Below are 22,611 nucleotides of genomic sequence, written 5' to 3' on the forward strand. Positions count from 1 at the left end.
GGCGAGCTTCTCTGGGCCCCGGGGAGCCGGCGCCGTCTCCCTCGGGCCTCTGCTCTCCGGGGCGCTGACCTGATGGGGTTGGAGGGGAGAGAGGCCGGAGGAGGCTGGGGAGGGCGGTGCGGGTCTTTTGTGTGCCCCGCTTGTCGGCGGCTGGGGCGCGGAGATCCCCCGGCGAGACACCTGCCGGGCGCCGGTGCAGAGGGGGTGGGGGAGAAGCTAGGGTGGGAAGGAGCNTAGGTCACTGGGAGAAAGCAGGCACTTAGGAGGAGCGGCAGGATTAAAACGTCTTGATGGCAGAGATTTGAATCCCCAGGGAAAAAGTTCGAGAGGCTTAATTGCGAGAGAGGGAGGCAGAGGAGCAGATGTGGGGCTGTGGGGTTTTAGTTTCGTGGTCAAGAGAGTCTTGAGTTTGGGGAAAGTTTTAACGGAAATAAGGTCCTAGACTAGAAGCTGTGTCATTGTACGCGCGTTGGTATCTGTAAAACTTCTCCATCGATGTCAGTGTCTGGGTGTGTACAGAAATGGGAGATGGGAAGACGGCATTTTTTCAGAAAAATGGGACACTGCCGCCTTGAATTATTGGGATGATTTGTATTCTTCTTTGCTTCATTAAGCTTGATTCTGACGAGGATTTTGTTACTGTGAAATTTCCTTTGGAAAGAGTGCAGATGATTTTGGAACTCCCAAGTTGCTTTTAGGTACCAAGTATCTTGGGTTTAAAGTAAGTTATTGGCGAAGTGGTAGTCACTAAATAGTCTTAGAACCTTTGTCGTACTAAAACACCTACTTGGGTTCTTCATTTGTAGCATTCCTTCAAATAAAGTAATTTGGACACTGCAGTTCCCCCCCCCCCAAAAAAAAACCCTTTGTAAGATTAATACTGAGTCAGAGTACATAATATATTAGAGAATGCAGGATGTGTTTTAGCAGTGCACAATTTCCTTTTTTCCCTTCATGTTGGGCAAGAAGGCATTACTAGTCTTCCATGAATGCTAATTCTTCAACAAACATTTATTGGGTGCCTACTGTGTTCTATGTGAAGTCTTGGGGTGTGTTGATGAATACAGCAAAATCCCTGTACTTTTGGTGTGTACGTTTCAGGGGAGATGGTAATGTAAGTAATTAAGTGAGAGAAATGTCAGGGGTAAGTATGCCAAAATAGTATGATAGGAGAGACCTTGTTTGAAAGATTACTTTTAGATTGTGGTCTGGAAGGCACGCTAAGAAGTTGATGAGTAGTAATAGGGCTGAATTATTACTCCACAGAATCAGGGGGCTGGGTGGGGTCTAGGAGACAGTCTGGTTCATGCTTTGCACCTACAGATAAAGTTAAGTGACCGGTATTGGGCAACTTTGGTTCTAAAAATGAAGGCCAACAGTCCAGTGATTTAAACGTATTTGAGTTCTGTTATGTGCATAATAATACGTATGTTCTGCTTTTACCACACACAGGATCCTTTGGTACATTTGAAATACCTGATTTGGAAAAAAATGTATTTACTGTTCTGAATTTCTGACATTTCTCGGTCGTCCTTCGTAAGTGTAGCAGAGCAACATTTAGTTTCAGCAGCAAATGTTTAAGGTCAACAGATATTTACAGATTTCTTCCTAAAACCCCCCATTTCAGAAACATTCTGTATAGAAGGAAACCTCAGTCTAATGACCATTGTTAAGGACTTTGACCTGTAATGGGTAGGACTTTAGTTCTCCATTCATTGCGGATTCTACATATGTTTCTTGCTCACTTGGGCTGTGTCATGTACATTGTGTGAGGAGGCACTGGTGTTACTTGGATCCTACTATCTTTAAGGAGCTTGTATTCTAACTGTAAGCATAGTGATGACTGTAATATGTCCTTTCTCTAAAAGCCATTCATGCAGTATGTAAATGGATAGAGAAAGCTTCACAGGAGATTTGATTCCTGAACAAAGACCTTTAAAGACAAGATCCATGTGGCTGCTGCCTCACGTTGGAAGAACGAGTACTTGTGAGCTAGATAAACCGGGTCTTGAATATTGGCTCCATTTATTAGCTGTGTGGTATTGAGAATGTCACTCAGTCTCCTTGAGTTTGTATTTTTTTGTCAAGAATAGTGAGGATATTTGGATATAGATTAGTTTTCAGTATTAGAGAAAATATGTCTAACATCTCATTCGGTGCCTGGTACCTAGTAGCCGCCCATTAGATAGGAGGCATCAGCATGGGGGAAAGACCATTCCCTGAGTAGGGAACAGTATGTGAAAGACCTTGAAATGAGAAACACTCTTATAAAAATCTATCAGTTTGGATTTTTCAGATGTGACTCAAAACCTTTGTTCTTAAGTAAGACTTTTTCCAGTGGCTTGATGATGTTGCCCAGGTTTCTCTCACCCAGAGATGGCTGCCCCTGCGCCGGTGGCAGCATATTGCCTTCAGTCCTATCAGTGTCCCAACTTTTCCAGAAGGTCTGCAGTTCTCTTGGTCACGTAGCTACCTTGAACCAGTGCCCTGATTGGACTCATATTCTACAGTAACTTCACTGGAACAACAAGGATCCCCAAATAGAATTCTCAAATCAGAAATCTGGGATCCTTGGGAAGGAAAGAATGGATAGATGCAGGCTCTAATGGCTCCTGCAGAAATGTTGAAGGGACAGTAGCTCCTAAGGATTTCTGTCCTTGAAAAGCAATGATGAAGTAAAATAATTTGAGAAGAATAAAGCAACTATTGAGTTTAATACTTATTATATGTTTGCTAGTTAGGTGACTTGGTATACTTGGAAGAAGATGCATTCTGAAATCAGATGCTGACACTGCTACTGGCTTTGTGACTTTGGGAAAGGTATTAAGCCCGGCCACCATGTGCGGGTGGTCCTGGATCCGTTTGAAAACCTTGATATGCCTAGAAAATGCTGATACACAGTAAATGGTATCTAAATTTTAGAGGTTAGTCATGAATTCTAAATTTTAGAGGTTAGTCATGTACCTTTTATCATTCATTTAGTGGTATCTTTGTTTAAATTGAACAAGCATCTTGTTTATATTACTAGACTCAGAATCTTTTCATTTCTGATGATTGTCTTAGGCTTTTTTGATGCTCATTCAGAGTGTATGACTGAATTCAGATTGTGAAACTTTAAATATAGATGCAGCTATACTAATTATTACTGAGCTAGAATGGGGTTGTTGTAACAGATTGATTTGTCAGTTTCTTCCTGGTCCTAGCCACAGAAATATTTAAAATTATGAATGGACACTCCATTACAGCCAACAGTCAAACATTGCCTTCGTGTTAAAGAACTTCTGGTTGATTTAAAGACTAGTTATAAATCTAGTGCCTGATGCCCGGGTGGCTCAGTCATTTTAGTGTCCAGCTTTGGCCCAGGTCATGATCTCAGGACTCCAGAGTTCAAGCCCTGCATCAGCCTCTTTGCTGTCAGCATAGAGCCTGCTTCGGATCCTCTTTCCCTCTCTCCCTCTCTCTCCCTCTCTCCCTCCCTGTCTCCCTTCCTTTCTCCCTCCCTCTCTCTCTTCCTCCCTCCTCCTTCCCCACTCATGTGCTTTCTCTCTCTCAAAAAAAAAAAATGTTGGGGGGGCACCTGGGTGACTCAGTCAGTTTAACATCTGACTTCAGCTCAGGTTATGATCTAGCATTTCATGAGTTCCAGCCCACGTGGGGTCTGTGCTGAGAGCTCAGAGCCTGGAGCCTGCTTTGGATTCTGTGTTTCCCTCTCTCTGCCCCTCTCCTCCCTGCTTGCACTCTGTCTCTCTCTCAAATAGAAAATAAAACATAAAAAATTTTTAAAAAGACTAGTTTTAGACCAAATTATTTAATATTAGTATAATCAATAAATAAGAATTGTTCGTCTTTAAAAAATAATCCATAAGTTTTTCAAGAGGGTTTAGATAAGATAAAATAGCATTTGAGAAATACTTTGTCTCTTAATACCAGCTATTTTATTTGGACAGTGTATTTAAAATGGGAATTTCAATAGAGATGTATAAGTATAGCCTAATATTAACTTATACTATATTAATCTTGTGTGAATTTTGATTTCTGGTGAATATTGGAAGAATTTAACTTTAAAGTTAGATAAAAAGGCATTTAATTTGTTTTTATACAGTTATTAGCATTAGAGGGGATTGCAATCAAATAGTCTTTTGGAGCTCTGTTTATAATATTCAGGACCTTATGAGATCACAGTGGGCAGTGATTTATATCTTTAATTCCTTTTTCATTTTTTTAGTACTCTAATATTCAGTGAGATATTTTGAAAGTGTACAATTTCAAATGAGTATAAGTGGGAAGACAATTGGATACTTCAGTTATGAAGGACAGAATTTTTTAATGCAAATATTCAGTAGGTTGGAGATACAACAATTAAAGTATTCATTGAAATAGAAAATGTAGTAGTAATAACTATTAGTAACATTTATGGAGCGCTAGCTGTGTGTCAGGCAGGAGTCTGGTAACAGCATATGAGGAGAGTACTGTTACGTTTATCCAGAGCTGTTGAATATAACCACTTGGCAATCCAGTTGGCATGGTATTTGGTAAATATATAGTTTAATTGAAGATTATGTAAATAATGACACGTGATCATTATGTCCATAAAAATGACTTTAAATTGTAAAATTAGCATACATTTAAAAAAAATTAATGTTTATTTTTGAGAGAGAGCAAGAGTGTGAGCAGAGGAGGGGCAGAGAGGGAGCAGAGAATCAGAAGCTGGGGAGCAGAGGGAGAGGGAGCAGAGAATTTGAAGCAGCTCCAGGCTCTGAGCTGTCAGCACCGAGCCTGACTTGGGGCTCGAACCCACAAACTGCGAGATCATGACCTAAGTGAAAGTCAGAAGCCTAAGGGACTGAGCCACCCAGGCGCCTCTAGCATACATTCTTAGTGCTTGGTTGTGATATTTTGGTTGATGTTGGGATCCGGAGCTAATGCTGAGTCCACTACTAACAAATGTAAATGTGTAAAGGTTTCCCATGGATTATTGTAAATTGTTTTTAATTCTGTATTTTAGGGATTTATATGGTGGATTTGAACTTTATTGGATTTTAAAAGCAAGGATAGTTTATGAATGTATCATGCATTTTTGCTTCATAGCTATGTTTTTTTTTTAAATTAAAGAAACTTTAATGTGTTTTCTTAACTTTGAATTTTATTCAGAAACTGCTGTTGTGTGTTGTGAGCATAATGGGAATATGGTGCCCTTTCGAATTTGGCCTATCTACACTGCCATGAATGAATTCCCTTACTGTTTTCTACCTCTGAATTGTAATGAAAACCTCCTATCCTATGCATTTAAGATTGATGGTGATTAGATTTATTTAAAAAGTCAATTATGTATGTATGTGTGTATATGTATATGTGTTTTTATATACTTAGGTTTTTTTTATTTTAACAGAATTGTTAATTTGTCAGAGTTTTTTGTGACACCTAGGACTTTTCTTTGAGTGTGGTTCCACTGATTAGATTCTTTGTCCCTTTGCTATAACCCAGACTCATGCTGTGTTGTTTATAATATTTAGAATTTTAAGTTACTTTTAAAGCAAGTTAGTGCTGGATTGTTCTAGATCTCTTTTTCAGTCTTTTACAATTCTTGTCTACAGTTAAATAACAAGTTTTCATAGTGACTCAATTAAGTCTCCAAAATACTTCACTTTGTTTTTATGGAAACTGTTCTCATGTGTCATTATTTTACATAATCCTTAATTAAACTATATATTTGCCAAATACCATGCCAGCTGTATTGCCAAGTTATTATATTAAATGACTCTTGATAAACATAAAACTCCGTTGGAAGGAGCAGGAGAGAGTGGCCTCCTAGCAGTGAGTGTCTGTTGTGCAATAGGCATTCACTGTAGGTTGTTCAGCAGCGGGGAAAAACATGGATTCATCCTACAAGTCGACTAAGGAGACTGCTCTGGAGTGCTGTGAACATCTTCTGTCCTGGGAAGACTAATAAGCATATGTGGTATGGTGGCATCATCTATGCGACTTGCCTGATGCTTACCTTCTTGAGAAAATCCTGTGGAGATATTCAGGACTAGGTGCTGTTACCTTCCCCTTGCTCCCCGTGACTCATTAATGTGTTTCCCACTTCATACAGTCAGAGTGATAACTGGTTAGGAATACTCATCGTGGATTCCTCTCCCGTGTATAAGAAAAGGTAAAGCATTCATAACTTTGAGTAATTAATAGCAGGTTCCTTGTGACAGCCTTTACTGGCCCACACCGGAGAACTCTTGCCCTAAAGACACCTGAGTGGATGTGATTAGAATGAAGTTCATTAAGTTCACAGTAGGGATGGGAAGCTTGTTTGAATTGTTCGAAATACAAGGAATGACAGTTTTTCTTAAGTTAGAACATATTTTTTTCAGACTCCTGAGTAAGATATAGTCTCCTTTTGATTGGAACCGTACTCTTTTAGAGGGAGGGAAGTCATAAATACACCTTGCTTTTATTCTGGTTGCTTCTTTTAAGAGGTACATTAACTGCAGCATGCTCTAAGGAATCTTACCAGGATGAGAACCACGTTTAAAACTGCAGGAACTAGAAGCGTTATTAGCTTAAAGAAGTAAAGACTAGTGGGTGTGAGGAGCTGTGTATATATATATATATATATATACACACACATATATAGTCCCTGTCTTTGGGTAATTTTAAGGCCTATATGTGGAAGAGGGAATAAATTTATTCTCTGGGAGGAAATAGGAGACAAGTGTATGGAAGTTACAGAGAAGCATACATGTTTACAAAAGGAAGAGAGGATTTTTTTTTTTTTGTAGTTGTCAGATTCTAAAAATTCTGCACTGTGCTACCTCTTTGACGGGGAGAGTATTAAAATCACTGCAACTGATAATGTGGGAAGACATGAAAACTCATCCTCATTTCTGTCTTCAAGACTTTATCTCCTCAGTGAGTCTTGGTAGCTCTAACTGGGAACTGTTGTGTTCAGTAGGTACTTCTATAAAAAAAGATCGCTAATGTCTAGTAGAGAGACTTGATACTTTTGAAATTTTAAAAATTCCTCAAATTTTTTCATCAATGAAAACAACCTGTAAGTGTAGGTGAGTTTAAATTTAGTTTTGAAGAGCAAGAACTGTTTATATCCATTCTTTTTTATATTTAGTTTTAATTTTTATCTAAAGATAATACACACGTAATTTAAAAAGGCAAAGGCTTATAATGAACAACAGTCACCTGTTCCCTTCTTCTATTTCTCATTGCTCTAGACAGTGACCATGGACTCTTGTCTGTGCCCTCCTTCTGTGTTTACCATAGTATTTCTAACTAACATAGTTATAGCTATTTAATTTTTTTTTCCAGTTTTAGCTTTATATATTGACTTTTCTGCTGTACAAAGAGGAAGATAAGGATTTGGTCCTCTTAACACTTCTCTCTCCCTTTCCATCTACGGTCTCCACCTCTTCCAAATAATGTTCTCACAGTTGTTGGTTAAATCATTATTCAGCATTTGCCTTACTGCAAGTATGTATGTATTGTTCTCAGCTGAGTCCCATAGTATATTACTACTATTATTTTCTTATACAACCTTTTCCCCTGAAGTTTGTAATTGCTTAGTTCTCTTCATTTGTTTCGTTTTTCATGTCTGTATCATTAGTATATCCCCAGATAAATAATCTCTGGCTGAGCTATAAAACTTCTTTCAGTATGATCCGATGCATCAGGTACCTCCCTCTTTCTTTCTTTCTTTCTTTCTCTCTTTCTTTCTTTCTTTCTTTTTTCTTTCTTTCTTTTTTAATTGATAAATCTATTCTATTCTGGGCACTTTTGTCATCTAGCTTGGACATGCTGCTCTCTAGACCTACTATGTAGTGGTCATCCTGGGACTTTTCTTCTGCCTTTATTCTGGAAATTTTTTTTTCATGCTTAACCTGTGTTAGACCCTCTCTTTCCAGGAGCCCCACATCATTAGCCTCCTGATAAAGGTCAGTGAGAGATCGTGTTTTGAGAGCTGTATGGCTGTAAATGTCTTATTCTTCCTTGAATTTTAAATTGATAGTTTGTCCCATTCATAAAGGTGGAAATAGTTTATCCTTGAAGTTTTAAGGTATTGCTTAATTGTTCAGATCCTTAGTATTGATGTTGGGAAGTCGGATGCTATTCTTACTACTGATTCTTTGTGCCCCATTTCCCTCCTCCCTTTTTGGGGAGTGTGTATGATTTTTTTTTTTTTTTTAAATCCCTGCTGAGCTGAGCCATACATTGAAGTATTTTGGTTAGGTCTTTTGTTCATTATTTTAGTCATTCTTTTGGATTTTTTTGGTTTGGAAGTGATACTTTTTTTTTTGTTCAGAGGTATTTTCTCCAAAATTCTTGTTGGTGACTAAAAAAGAACCTGGCTGCCATTTTTCTAGGATCCAAGTTGAGGGAGAAGACTAGGGGCACATAATCTATCATTCAGTTTGTGGAGTCCCAGTTAAGCCCCCAGTTTTTTAACCTGGTACCTAATAACAGTCCTTAGCCATGCCCGAGTCCATAGTCTATTTGTATAATATCTACAGATTACATTTGCCTTCAGACTTCTGCCTAGGGCCTGGAGGGTTAGTCTTGTGGCTGTAGCAGAACTGGGAGTTTATTTTTGACCCTATGTAAATNTTTCTTCTGCACAGTTACTGCTGTTAGATTCACTTTTTATCCTCCAAATTGTTTTTAGGGAACTATAGTATACTTTTGGCCTCCTTCTCTTTATTTTCTTTTCCTCTGTGAGTTAATGCCATTTTATTCCTTTGCTTTCATTTCAGTGAGGTTTGTGAAGACATTCTTGGGTTTTGTCTACTTTTAACTGGAATACCTTAATTAGGTTTAAGTTGTTACTTGAGTATTATTTTTTTAGATGTTGCTCTTAAGNTGTGTGTGTGTGTGTATTTTCAGTATTTTGAAGTTGGGTTCTGGATAGACTAATATTTTGGAATATCCAGTACATATTAGTGCCTTGGCATCAACAGTTTGTAGAATCTTGATAACCTGTTAAAGTCTTCTTCCATCTGCTGTGGTTTTTAAATGTATAGTTTTTCTGAAATGAAACATTATTTATACGTAATATTTTTACTACATAACTAGGATTGGGATAGATCTAAATTTCAGATTAACTGTATTATTTCATATCAGTAGTAGCAACTGCATAAATTTCCACAGCCTATTAAAATATTTTAACCAGCTTTCCTCCCAGGGGGAGAAAAACAATAAAACTAAATAAGGGCTCTTGTTCACCCAGCACACATTGTTATTTGAGTTGAACAAATGTCTGTTAGCAAGATTGCTTGAGGCATAGTTAAGAGCAGCATGCTGGTGGACATGTGGAATGAGTCACCCCATCTGGTTACAGTCATACCTGGGTGGTGGTCGTTAGAACTGAAGCTCCTCAGGACCTGCGTATGACTTAATTACACCGTGAAACATATTGGGCTCCGCCAGTAGGTGACTTTGGAACTTCTTGAAACCAATTAACTGGCAAACATGCTTTCAAAATATCAATACTGCTGTTATTAAGTGAGTCATTACCTTTTTTTTTTTCTTGCACTAACTTGGAGGCTTAAAATGTGTATTTTAGGATCTGGAATGGGTGGTACTTCAATATTGGCACTATAAAAATAATGTGGCGTACTTGCTCAACACTTTCATCCAATAGTTATGACTAATGTCATTACAGTAAAATGTTTTATAAACAATGAATTCACATGACAGCTAGACTGGGCTCAGCAAGAAAGGGAAATGGCACCAGCTTCCACAATCCACCTTGAAAGTAACTAGATAAATCAGTTTTCATCAGATTTCATTCATTTAAATGATCAAACTTGGTAGATGGAGAAGAAGGTAGGTTCACTAATGAGAAAAAATTTAATTAGTGTAAAAGTTGTGGTTACTATGAATAGTAACATGGAATGAGGACTATCATGTTTTATTTCTTAAGTTGGTGTCTATCACTGTTAACATTTTTGGTGTACAGTTCTGTGAGTCTTGACATATGTATACATTCGTGTAACTACCTCCACAGTCAAAATGTGGAGCTGTTCCACCTATCCCTGAAGACCCTTCTTAACCCTCACCTGTTCCTAATGCCTGCCCAGCTGCCTGTAGTTCCCCCAGCACTAGCTTTCCTTTCTGGTCATGTCAGATAAATTGTATCATAAGTACATAACTTTCAGATTGCCTTATTCACTCAGCAGAGTACACAGTACCTTTAAGATTAATCCAAGGTAGTTACAGATCCAGTAGTTTGTTTCTCCTTATTGCTGGGTAGTTAGTATTCCATTGCTTGTGAATCTATTTCCCATTTGAAAGATAGTTGGGTTTCCAGTCTTTGATCCGTATGAATAGAGCTGCTACAAATATTTATATACAGATTTTGGGGTTCTAAATTTTCATTTCACATAGGTAAATAAGGGTGGGATTGTCAGGTCATTTGGAAAGTATATGTTTAATTTTAATTTTTAAAATGGCAGTTTTTCTTTTGATTTTCCCCATTTAAGAAAAATGTTTATTTATTTTGAGAGAGAGAATGGCAGCACAAGTTGGGGAGAAACCGCTTAAGTGGGCTCCATGCTAAGTGTGGATCCCAAGTGGGCCTCGATTCCACGACTCTAGGATCATATCCTGAGCAAAAATCAAGTGTCAGATGCTCAACCAACTGAGCCACCCAGGGACCCCTGATTTTCCCTTTATATTATTTTGGAAGCTGGAAATTCCATGTACTTTTATGATCATTATTGAAATTTTATTCTCCATACTGACATTCTAGAGTTAATAAGTATTTTAACCTTCCCCCAGTAACACAAGGACTTTAAAAATACAAAGTACCTTCACATAAGGGGTACTGTTGATGAGATGTTAAATTTGTCTCTGTTCCTCCTCATAAATTGGATGTTTTAAAATTAGGTTATTTTTAATTTTTTTTTTAAGGTTTACCTACGTGTTTGCCAGTTTCTTTGCATCTTAGGACCTTCCTGGGGTCATTCTTCTTAGAGTGTATACAATATATATTTCTTTAGTGAGAGTCTTCTGGGGGTCAACTCTTGGTTTTTGTTTATCTGAAAATATTATTATTTTGATCTTATACTTCAGAGGTAGTTTTACTGGGTTCACAACTTATTTTTTCTTACTACTTGAAGAGAACGTTATCTTTGGTTTCCATTGAGAAGTCTACTTTCAGTCAGATTTTATCTTGATCTTTTGTTTCAGACAGCTTTTAAGATTTTCTGTTTTTGAAGTTTAAACAAAATGTTTCTAAGTGTGGATTTTATTTATCTTGTTTCTGATGAGCTGTAATTCCTCTATCTGTAGATGCATTCCTTTTATTGGATCTGAAAAATCACAGCCATTATCTCTTCAAATATTCCCTCTTCCTTATTTTTCCATGTTCTCTTTCAAAAGAGTGTTGATTAGATATGTTAGACCTTCTAACATCCCTTTTTTTTCTTTTTGTCTCTTCTGTCTGCCTACATGTTTGTGCTCTTTCTGGGTGGTCTGTTTCCTGTCTTCCAATTCACCAGTTTTATTTTTTGGCTTATCTAATCTCTCTACCTGCTTTGTTGAGTTTTTAATTTCTACATTTTTAAGTTTTCATTTTCTAAAAGCTCTGACTTACAGTTGCTTGGTTATTCTGGTAACTACATATATCTTGTTTACTTTTATGCCATCTTTTATTTATTTTAATGTTTCTTATATACTGTATTAATTTTCTGTTTTGTATTTGATCACTCCAGTATCTGAAGTCTTTGGGGGAGGTGGGTATAAATATGTTGTTTGTACTGACAAGCTTAGTAGTATGTTTTGTTGTGTGATGATTTTTATTGTAACCTCATAGTTTACTGAGCTTAAAATTTCCAAGTCCTCCTAGCAGAAATTGGAAGTGCATTCCTCCTGAGAGGATTCTGCTGAGAACCTGGGATCCTACAACCTGAAACAGTTTTATTTCTCTTCCAGGGTCTTGAGTTGAACAGGTCCGTCTCGGTTTCCGCTCTCTGATCTGCTCTTAGCTGTCTGTTCTTGATTGGTATTTGCCTCCTGAGCAGCACTACATTCTGTGGAGAACAGGGGTCACTTTTCTGGTTTCAGCTCAATTTTTAACGTTTTTGCCTTTTTCTTCCTTTTGGAAAGGATCCTTAGAGATTTTCTTTCCTTTCTAGAAGGCACAACAATATGTTAACAGGGGTTTTGTTTGTTTGTTTTTGTTTTCTAACATATTTTTGTTTTGTTTTAAAATTTATGGAGTATCTGTCCTATTTTAGCAAAGGAGACTTTTCAGAATATCCAGTGTGCCATACTACTAAAAGTAGAAATTGGATGAGATTAAATATGCAAAATGCCAGTATAGGTACTTAATAAATATTAATTTCATTGTGCCGTATTAACTTAACTTACATTTTGCCACCAATCTGTATAAGCATGCTTGACATAATAAAGTTCATTTCTTTGTGGGGTTTTTTTTTTTGTGGATACTTCCTGTAGTGTTTTCTAATTTAAATTTAATATCTAGTATACAGATTTTAAACTGGTATATTTATTTTGTTCTTTATCATTTTATAGAAGAAAGTACTCATTTTTATTTTCTGTTCTTCTGAAAATAATGATGTTAAGGGAGAATTTAGCTTTGTTGTTGTATATGGGGTAGAATGTCTTGCAGAAGATTAAACCTGTAGTAATTTATACTCAGTAAAGATCCAAAGAAATTCCAGTAATTTCTTTTGCTTGGTGATTAACATTTGGCATATGTAGAGCAGTGATTCTCAACTGGAGGCGTTTTGTGCCCCGGGGGAGCTTTGGCAACACCTCGAAACCTTTTTCATTGTCCCTACTGGTTGGAGGATGTGCTGGTATTCAGTGGGTAGAGGCTGGAGATTCTGCTTTGTGTCCTGCAATGCACAGAGCAGCCCCGTCACAATAGTTTCCTGGCCCCAAATGTCAATAGTGAGAAAGTCGAGAAAACACAGATTTAGAGAAATAAAGTGAAGATAAAGTGTTAATGCTGGTGTATTTGGAAGGAAAAGCTTTCCAGGGTATTTTTTTCCTTTTTTTTTTTAAAGAAAAACTGAAAGAAAGCCTTAGAAAGGAAAACTGCTTTCTCCTTCCCGTATTTTCTTTCTCTAATTCTTCAGCACTGGCATTCACATCCATATAGCAAGGACTCAAAGTCCAAACTTTTTGACTACTGCTACTAATCAGTTAGACTTTCCATTATTTCTTGCTGTTTTTTTCCCTATTATAGAATAATACATATTCATGTGGAAAATTTGGAGAGAAAAGGAAATTATAAATGGAAAAAAAAATCATCCAAACCTATCATTTATATGCAAGGACTGTTAACATTTGGGGGTATTTGGTTTGTCTGTTTTCTTTGTAGATATTTTTTATGTAGCTCTGAGAATATAAGTTTTATCCTAAAAAATTAAAACATAACCATAAGTATGCTTAATGTTTAGTGTTATTGTCATTTACTTAACCACTTCCCTTTGATATTGAAGTGTTTCTGATGTTTTCTTATTATGAATAATGTTTGATGAACATTTTGTATGTAATTAGTTAGCTATGTTTCAGATTCCTTCTTTAGGATAGATACTAAAGGGTACTAATGGGTCAAAAGGTGTGAATGAGGTTCTTGGTAACAAATTGGTGAATTTATCCTACCATATAGTGTATGAGACCACCTATTTTCATTTTGGACTTCATCACTGTTTTTAAACAAACAATTTTCGTTAAATTTTTTTTTAAAGATATATTCTTTTTTTTTTGAGAGAGAAAGAATATAAAAGCAGTTAGAGAAAGCAATATGAACACATGTAAAATTTCCTTGGAGCCACTCAATTTATGTAATTATTATGGCCTTGCAAAATTGTGTCTTCCAGTTGTGCAAATTGACTCCTATTTTAAATGCACTGAGTCAGCTCACTTAAAGAAGTCCTAGAGTAAGTGTTCTTGTTAAGTGGCAGAAAATGTCCTTTCATAGTTTGGTTATGAGTTCATTGTAGTTTTATTTGTTTCATAAGTTCAAAATTTTGTCACTTATTTAAGTAATAAGAATGCCTTCTTTATGTATAAACAGACCCTGTGATACCATAGCGTCTTGAGATCTGTGAGTGAATTAGCTATACACTGTATGTACTGGTTTCATGAGATTATGTCTGTATAATAGAACTAAAAATGAGTTTTAGAAGAAAAGAATCAGGGGTTTCCTCATTCAATGATTTCAGAAATATGGGAGTATAATTCTTTGCTTGAAAATTTCTTATCTAAAACATGCCCCCTTGTAAACAGTGTTTGACACTTCCTCATTAGGAAATTATTCCTTTGCCTTTTCCTTCTTTAAAAAGGATACTGTAAGGGAGGTGGAAACGTAAAGGGTTGACTGGCACAAGGAAGGAGTTATTAGGGAATAAGGATGGACCAAGTTGCCAAGTGATAGGGAAGGAGTTGTAGAACTTAAGAGAGTAAGAAGTTAATTTGTTCCTAAGTTATTTTGGAACAAGGTGGGATATACATACACATTATAAATTAATAAGCTTCCTTAAAAACGGTGAATCTGGTCTTGTTCTCATCATACAAATGAATTGGAAAACAGAGGGTATTGCTTTAAATGAATAATCACTTTCCTACATTTTCACTTTTGGAAATTTAGGAGATATTTGTAAAGCCTTAATTTGTGATTGCAATTTACTTGAAAGTAATTCATGCTGTAGTTGTTTTCTTATTAAGTTTGAAAGTTTTATGGGGATGAAATTGCTATGTTCAATTTCTCCTACTGTACAGTCCTTATTTTTGCATCTTAGAAACTTAACCAAGAGCTAGAAGTAAACGAATTAGTTTAAAATTCTAACAAAACAAAAACAGCAACAAAACCCAACTTAATGTTTCCCCAGCTTCAAAATATGAAACAGATAAAGGGCTCTGTCATAATTCAAAGCATGATTTGAAAGATGTTCCATCTATCTCTGACTGTTCGTCAGCAAGTGAGAAGGAGCAGGATGTGAAAATTGTGGAGCTTCGTTTAATTCTGAATTTTCCTTATTGTTTTGGCTTATAATATTGTGAATTTATAGAATTATTGTATAATATTTAATTATTCAAAATGTTTCCAGGTTATTTTGGAAGACTTTTGGTTCATTTATTATTTTACATCTTTATTCATTCAGCATGGATGACTGCAAGATAATTGTGACAAATTATGTAAAAATATTAATAATCTGCTCTAGAACCTAGGTTCCAAATGAGGCCTTTACCAGAGGACATGACTCAAATGTAATTTTATGAAACTTTGCATAGATTACTTGTTACTTTGCGTAGATTATTTAACCCTTATTTTTGTGGATTGAGTAGATCACTGTGTGATAGTTGTGGCAAAATGTAAATAGTTTTTATTCTTCTTTGAGTGCATTTCTATTCAGTTTTTTATGCGCATCGTAAACATCGAGAAACTTAGAGTTAAAGTCCTTTGAAGGCCATCCATACAGAAAAGACTTTTAAGTTCTAAAAGAACTTAACAGGCATTTAATCATGTGTCCAGGTATTTCTTGAATCCCTTTATGTCTCTTCAGTTTCTTCTCGAGCACTTACTGCCTTCTAAGGTAATTGAAAATATCCTTTTATTTATAAATTTTTATTTGAATTGATGGAGAGGTGGGACTTCATTCTTACAGGTTAATCATTTACAGTTTTCTTGGGTAAGTTTTCAATTTTCAAATCAGCCTCAAGCTTAAAGGTAGTAGCTGTTTGATTAGAATATTTGTAGAGCTCCAGACCTCTAACAGACCATTGTCATTTTCTTAGGAAGTATGAAAATATTTAAATGATTAATTACGTTTTGAATTCTTTACCATAGAGCTCGTACATAGTCTTCTCCTTCCATTAGAAACACACTAAAGCAACATTTGTGCCCAAGAAGCTCATGTGTTACAGGTATTATGTATTCCTAACTAGGTAGTTACCTGAATTTATCTTTAAATATATTATTTAGTATGAATCTACCTTACCTTGACATATTTATTGTGGGGATTAATAATTTAAAATAATTTTTAAATGCTTTTCAGTTTATGGAGGGAACTGTTCCATGTTTAAATGCACTAATTAAAAATGTTTTACATTGATGAGTCATTTTTAAGATATATAATAGTAAATTTGTAAAATATTTTATCTTTTAGGAGAGGGTTAAATCCACCACACAGGGTGAAATCTATCTCCATGACAACATTCACACAACAGGAAATTGAATTTTTGCAGAAACATGGAAATGAAGTAAGTGTTTTTACAATTTTTAACTTTCTTGTTGGCAATCATTTTAATAAGGTTTAATAAGTTGTTTAGAATGTTGGATTTCACTGTTGAGGGGCGCCTGGGTGGTTCAAGTTGGTTAAGTGTCGGACTTTGGCTCAGGTCATGATCTCAGGGTTCATGAGTTTGAGCCCCTGAGCATTGGACTCTGCTGTCAGCACAGACCCTGCTTCAGATCATCTGTCTCCCTCTCTTTCTGACCCTCCCCCGTGCCTGCTCTCTTTCTCTCAAAAATAAAAAAACATTAAAAAAAATAAAGATGGTGGATTTCACTGTTTAAAAAAGTTATTTTTGTGTTCTATATTTAGATACTTAGAATGTACTCATTTAGTAATGTACTTAGAATTAGTACCTATTGCAGAAATACCTTTATCCAGAGGTGAAACATGTATCTACAGTTGGTCAGTATTGAATGTAAAAGTCATTTTTGGAGGATGTCTAGTATGGGAGTAACTGTTAGTGTTTACTTTAAAAGACCAGATGGTTAAACTTTTGTTAGGCCATTGTGTAATCAGCTTTTACTTGAGGTCCCCTCCTGAACTTGGTTTTGAGCAGGTGCTGGGTAGGGAGGGGCCTGGCAGTGCTGTGGGACAGTCCGGCATGCAGGGGTACCTAGTAAGAACTTGGAGAGGAGCCTTTTCCTTCTAACTCAGTTTTGATGGGCCTCCAGCAATTTCATTCTGTTTTGTTTGCTTTCTTGTTTTTAGTTCTGTTTTTACCCTGTGTCCGTGAAAGTGGTGATCTAGTATTGACCAAACTATAAAATTGACCAAAAAAATTTCATTACTTCATGGAAAGGAAATAATTGCTTTAGTTATACTAACTATTCTGTTTGCATATTTTTGATAAAAGAGAAAGAAAAATGTTATTTTAATATTTTATTCATTTAAAAAATTTTCGTGTTCACCCTCAGAAGATATATGTAAGCATATTGTACTCTGCCTCTCTTTCTTCCTTATGCAGGCAATATCTTAAACTTGCTTGCCTACTTGTTGTGCACATGTGTTTTTGGCTCTAAAACAGTGAAGAGGTATAAATTCAAGATTGTGAAATATTTTTAAATACATGATTCAGAGAAGTGAGCACACTTTGAAGTCTCCAAATTTTGCTTATAAAAAATTATTTTGCACAGTCAAGTTTCAGACTGACATGGGAAACTAAAGCTAGGGGAAAGGACAGAAAGTTTGTAATGATAGTAAATATAGAATAATACATTTACTGACTAAAATACAATTTGAATTGTTTATATAAAGTTTGGGATTAAACTAGCAGTGCAAACTTTTAATTATACTTTTAGAATGTTGGCCTAGTATGCAAAATTTTAGATATCAGAATAGGGAGTCAGAAGTAAAAGAGTATTTTTGTTCTTAGATTAAAAATCTAATGATCATAGGTAAAGTCAGAGTAATAGAACTAAAAAGGTGACAGTTTATGGAGAAGTAAAAACAAACTGCACCTGTCAGTAGGTAGCCAAGGTTAGGTGAAGACCAGTCTCAAAATGGAAGGAACTTTTAATTGTGGTAAGAACACTTAACATAAGATCTCGTCTCTTAAAAAAATTTTAGGTGTCAACACAGTGTTCTTATCTGTAGGCATAGTGTTGTACATTCGATCTCTGGAACTTACTCATCTTGTATAAATGAACTTCATATCCACTGAACAGCAGCCCCCCATTTCCCTTCCCAGCCCTGGTCACCTGCCATTCTGCTTTGTGCTTCAATGAGTTTGACTCTTTTAGATGCCTCATGTGAGTGGAAGCATACAGTATAGGTCCTTCCATGACCGGCTTATTTTACTTAGTGCAGTATCCTCAAGGTTCATCCATGTTGTTGAATATAGCAGTTTTTAAGGTGGATATCAAAATAAATTTAGAATATATGCAAGGAAATAATTTTAGGCAACTCATAACGAAAAGTAGAAACAAAATATAGACAGTAGAGATGAATGGTTTCATGGATTTTAAATCCTAAAAAGAGCCATGGAAATTGATAGGCCGCTTAAAGCACCGGCCAGGGCTGTCACTGTGCGATGTGCTGTGGGTGCAGTTCCGGGTGTGGCTCCATGGCTTAGCGAACACAGAGCTCACAGGCTAGTTAGGAGGCATGTATGTAACAGTCATAGCAGGTGTTAGTTACTCCGTGCTAAGAGTAAGAAGTTTCAGAAGTAATCTGGAAGGAGGGATTCAACCTGTGGGCGAAAAGGAGAGGATTGGGAGAATCTCATAGAGGTCAAACATTAGGCCCCGAGCTGGCAGGAAGAGATACTTGTTCGTTTTTAAGTTTATTTCTTTATTGATTTTTAAGTAATCTGAACACTTGATGTGGGGCTTGAACTCATGACCCTAAGATCGGAAGTTGCATGCTCTTCTGACAGAGCAAGCCAGGAGCCCTGTGTCAGGAAAAGATATTGAAGGCTGAGCAAACACAGTGAACAGAGAGAAAGGGAAATTTACTATAGTTCCTACCGTTAGAAAATCTACCAACCTTTTAAATACTTGTTAAAGAAGACACACGTACTTTCTTGTGTCCCTAAGAACATCTTAGAACCAAAGTCTTGGGCTAGGTATTTATAATTCTTAACAATATTAACAGTATCTGTGTTCTTAAAAACTTAAGAGATGCTTAGAAGGTGAGGATTGATATTATGAAGTGCAGAATGGTTAGTACAACCAAAACTTTATATTAGACTTCTAAGTGCAGGTGCTTCATTATCAGTTTCTCTTATTTAAACATTTAAATATTAAGTATAACATACATAGAGGAAGTATGCGAATGTTAATTTTTCATTTTAAAACATGTTGCCATATTCTGTGTGTCACTGTGTTTGAGTGACCTTACTCAGTCACTATATTTTGGATTAAAAAGGCACGGCTATCTTACATCATGTGATGAATGGGTCATACTTGAAGAGGAGCGTTCCCTCAGTTAAAAGAGAGTATATTGGGGCGCCTGGGTGGCTTGGTTAAGCGTCCGACTTTCGCTTGGGTCATGATCTCGCGGTTCGTGGGTTCGAGCCCCGCGTCGGGCTCTGTGCTGACTGCCAGCTCAGAGCCTGGAGCTTGTTTCGGAGTCTGTGACTCCCTCTCTCTGACCCTCCCCTGCTCACACTGTCTCTCTCTCTCTCTCCTAGAAATAAATAAAAATATAAAATAAATAAAATAAAAAAAATAAAAGAGAGTATATTGACTGGTGGCAGTCCTGGGCTCTCCTCCCTCCTGGGGGTTAGTGTTCTCAGGGGCATGTTTGCTTGTCGTGATCGGGGTGTTGCAGGCTTGAGCAGGTAAGCGCAGTGGTTGCTGAATGCCTCACAGTCTGTTGAACAGAATTAACGTATGTTCCACATGTTTGAATGTTCCTCCAGACATTTATATGTGGGAAAACCTGCTTACAGTCATCTGTGTGTATAACTTAAATCTGTTTTAATGCTTGCATTACAGTTGTGAACAGCTTGCCAAAGAATCATGCTGCCAGGTTCAGAATAAAGAGTAGGAGGGGACTGCCCACTTACAGGGCAAAGGGCATGGATTCAGAGAATCGTTTTCTTCACCATCAGCGCAGTGGCCTAGCACATGTGCATATCTAGGGAAGATTTCACTTTTCATTCAGAACTATATTAAGAACTGTTCAGTGGTTTTCGAAAATCACAGAACTGATGGCAGTACTACTTATGATATTTGAGTCATTAATAAAGTACATCTCTCTTGGTCTGCAAGCAAGCAGTGGTAAGCAGGTACTGTCATTACTGTTTATAAATGTGTATCAAGGACATGCTTAATATTTATAACATTATATCATTAGTTTCTACAGATGTGGTTTACAAAGTACTTGAATATTATTTTAGTATTCTCAGATTCCACAATGCCGTGAGTGGAGCAGATGTGTACAGTAGTATCTTATAGAACATAATATGCCAGATGTTAGTAAAATATTTTTCAGCAAAGTATTTTGCATTTATTATTTGCAGAAATACTTTTGCCATTTTCTTCCAACGTAAAATATTTTTTAAAAAAATTTCCATGTACTGTATTTATCTTGTAACACTTTCTTTTCTATCATGATGCTAACTTAAAAAACATCTTCAGTTGATTCCTCTGTATATCCTCTTTTATGATATTGTGGGTAACTTATGGTCCTCTAGTTGAAGAAATTTCACTACTGGGTAAAATCCTGATTATCATAGGTAATGAAAGGAGGGCTGGTGATTAGTGCTTTAGAAATTCAGTAAAAAGAAAATGTATTGGTAATTTTATTTTGAAACATCAGTTTTTCTTTTCTAGTAGCAAATTAACTCTCCTTAATTATGTTTTAGGCCTGAGAGTAAAAGAGTTACTACTGGAGCTCCACAGGCATACAGTCTACATGTGGAAATAAAATCATGTAGTAGACAATATTTAAATATTTTTATGCTTAGATTATGAAAAACAACCCCCCAAAATAAACTACTGCTTTAAAAAAAAAAAAAAAACTTTCTAAAACAATTGGTCCATAAAGGTGCTCTTTTCTCTCTGTTCACATTTATGATGGAACATTTTTCATTTTTAAGCAGAGATTAATAATCACCTGCTGTGTACCAAGGACTGTCCCTGGGTGCTAGAGATAGAGTGATAAGCAGAAGTGGACAGGACTTGCCCTCGTGTAAAGCTTAGAGTTTTGTGGGGGGGGGGGACAGACAATAAAAATCATTTTGTGTCAATTTCATTTTGGTTTAAGAGTGAGAAAGGGCTTCAGTGGGAGTTGTGGATGCTTTGGGAGTGTGAAGACGAGTATTTTTCAGGAAGTTATGCTTATGACTAAATAGGCCTTATTTTAATGAGATAAGCTGTTGAGAGCTTTTGGGCAATTAAATTGCATCTTTGGAGAGATTGGGGCCATTTATAACAGGAAACAAACACATAGAAAGAATATTTTTGTTTCTAAACAAATTTTAAATTCTAAATTCACATGCCCTGACAGTTTTGCTGGAATATGCAGTTACCATTTTATGATACGTTGTATGTACACAGTCTATTATGAGGTTAAACAGAACACTACTGGTTATTTCCTAAATCGTTCCATCCTGTAAACGAAGTAAGTGATGGTGATTCTCCATAGAGAATAGTGGACTCTGAAAAGTGGAAAGCCAGTATCAAAAAGAGTTTGTGGGACATTATCAGAACAAAGACCATAAACTTTTGAATGAATTGTGAATCAGTGTCTGAAGGTATCATGTGGTTTCAAAGTGTTGTGTTCCTTTCTTTAAAGTTTTGCTAAAAGCTAAGCGATCTTAACCCAAACTATAACTCTCTAGGGAAATAGATAAAATTGGGGCTGGACTTGTTAAATACTTCTTGAAGTGCAATGGTCGTGTGCTGAAAGAATAGGATTTGGACTCAGCAGACTGAGAATTTTGGATAGGATGCCTCTGAGAGTCCATTTCTACCAACTGTAAAAGAATGACAGTAATACCTTTATATAGAAAGGCTGAAATACTTTGAAGTTGGGCAGTCTGTGAAAGTTCTGAGTGTAGTTCTTATTAAATGTAGGTATTCAGATGTTTATTGAATCAGAATGTAAGATAGTAGAAGTTACATAGGAAGGATTATCCATATTTATTTTTACTCCTTGCACAGAATTGTTTTATTAGAGGGATTTTTTTAGTTTTCATAGTATACAAAAGTGTCGTTTACATTAATATTTGGGTTATGTAGGTAAACTCTTGGAACATTTAATTTTTATGCTGATCTTAAATAATAATAGCAAAAATTGGCTGTGGTTTTAATAACAGCATATTAAATGTCATGATTGAGTACAGAGCTAAGTTACAAGTGCGTTACTCCAGGATCTATAATTACCTTGTTACTTTTAGCAGGTTTGGTAAGCTGTTTCTCTAAAGGACCAGTAAATATTATAGGCTCTGTGGGCTACCTCCATACGGTCTTGTTTGAATGGAGCATTTTAAAAATATAATCCTTTAAACAAATGCGGTGCAAGAGGCCAGGGGCCCGGTCTGATCTACAGATGGTTGTGTGGTTGGAGACTTCTGCTCTGCATCATTCCAGAGTTTTCGGGTCTCAGTATAAATCCTTTTATGACTTTCCTAGTTAATCTTTTTCTTCCTTCATTTCCAGCAGAAATGTTTAAACTGTTGTGATCTCTGTTTTGTTTTCCATATATGCTATCCATATTTCCGGTTTTCTTGCCATTTTGCTCATGATGGTTTTTTTTTTTTAATTTTTTAACGTTTTATTTATTTTTGAGAGAGAAATAGAGACAGCATGAGCAGGGGAGGGTCAGAGAGAGAGGGAGGCACAGAATCCAAAGACCGGCTCCAGGCTCCGAGCTGTCAGCACAGAGCCCGACG

General features: G+C 36.4%; 1 protein-coding gene across 3 annotated transcripts in view; it reads left to right on the top strand.

Annotated features, from left to right (window-relative positions):
* AGFG1 (ArfGAP with FG repeats 1) overlaps positions 1 to 22,611 on the top strand; it is a 75,133-nt gene that overhangs the window by 245 nt on the left and 52,277 nt on the right. For all 3 annotated transcript variants that reach the window (XM_077761324.1, XM_077761325.1, XM_077761326.1), the window contains exons 2-5: positions 114 to 142; positions 5,850 to 5,852; positions 6,187 to 6,196; positions 16,143 to 16,236. In XM_077761324.1, coding sequence (XP_077617450.1) covers positions 114 to 142; positions 5,850 to 5,852; positions 6,187 to 6,196; positions 16,143 to 16,236 — 136 coding nt within the window. The remainder of the gene's footprint in view (positions 1 to 113; positions 143 to 5,849; positions 5,853 to 6,186; positions 6,197 to 16,142; positions 16,237 to 22,611) is intronic.

Source organism: Crocuta crocuta, unplaced genomic scaffold, assembly GCF_008692635.1.
Source record: "Crocuta crocuta isolate KB4526 unplaced genomic scaffold, BGI_CrCroc_1.0 scaffold516, whole genome shotgun sequence".
Classification (NCBI taxonomy): Eukaryota; Metazoa; Chordata; class Mammalia; order Carnivora; family Hyaenidae; genus Crocuta; species Crocuta crocuta.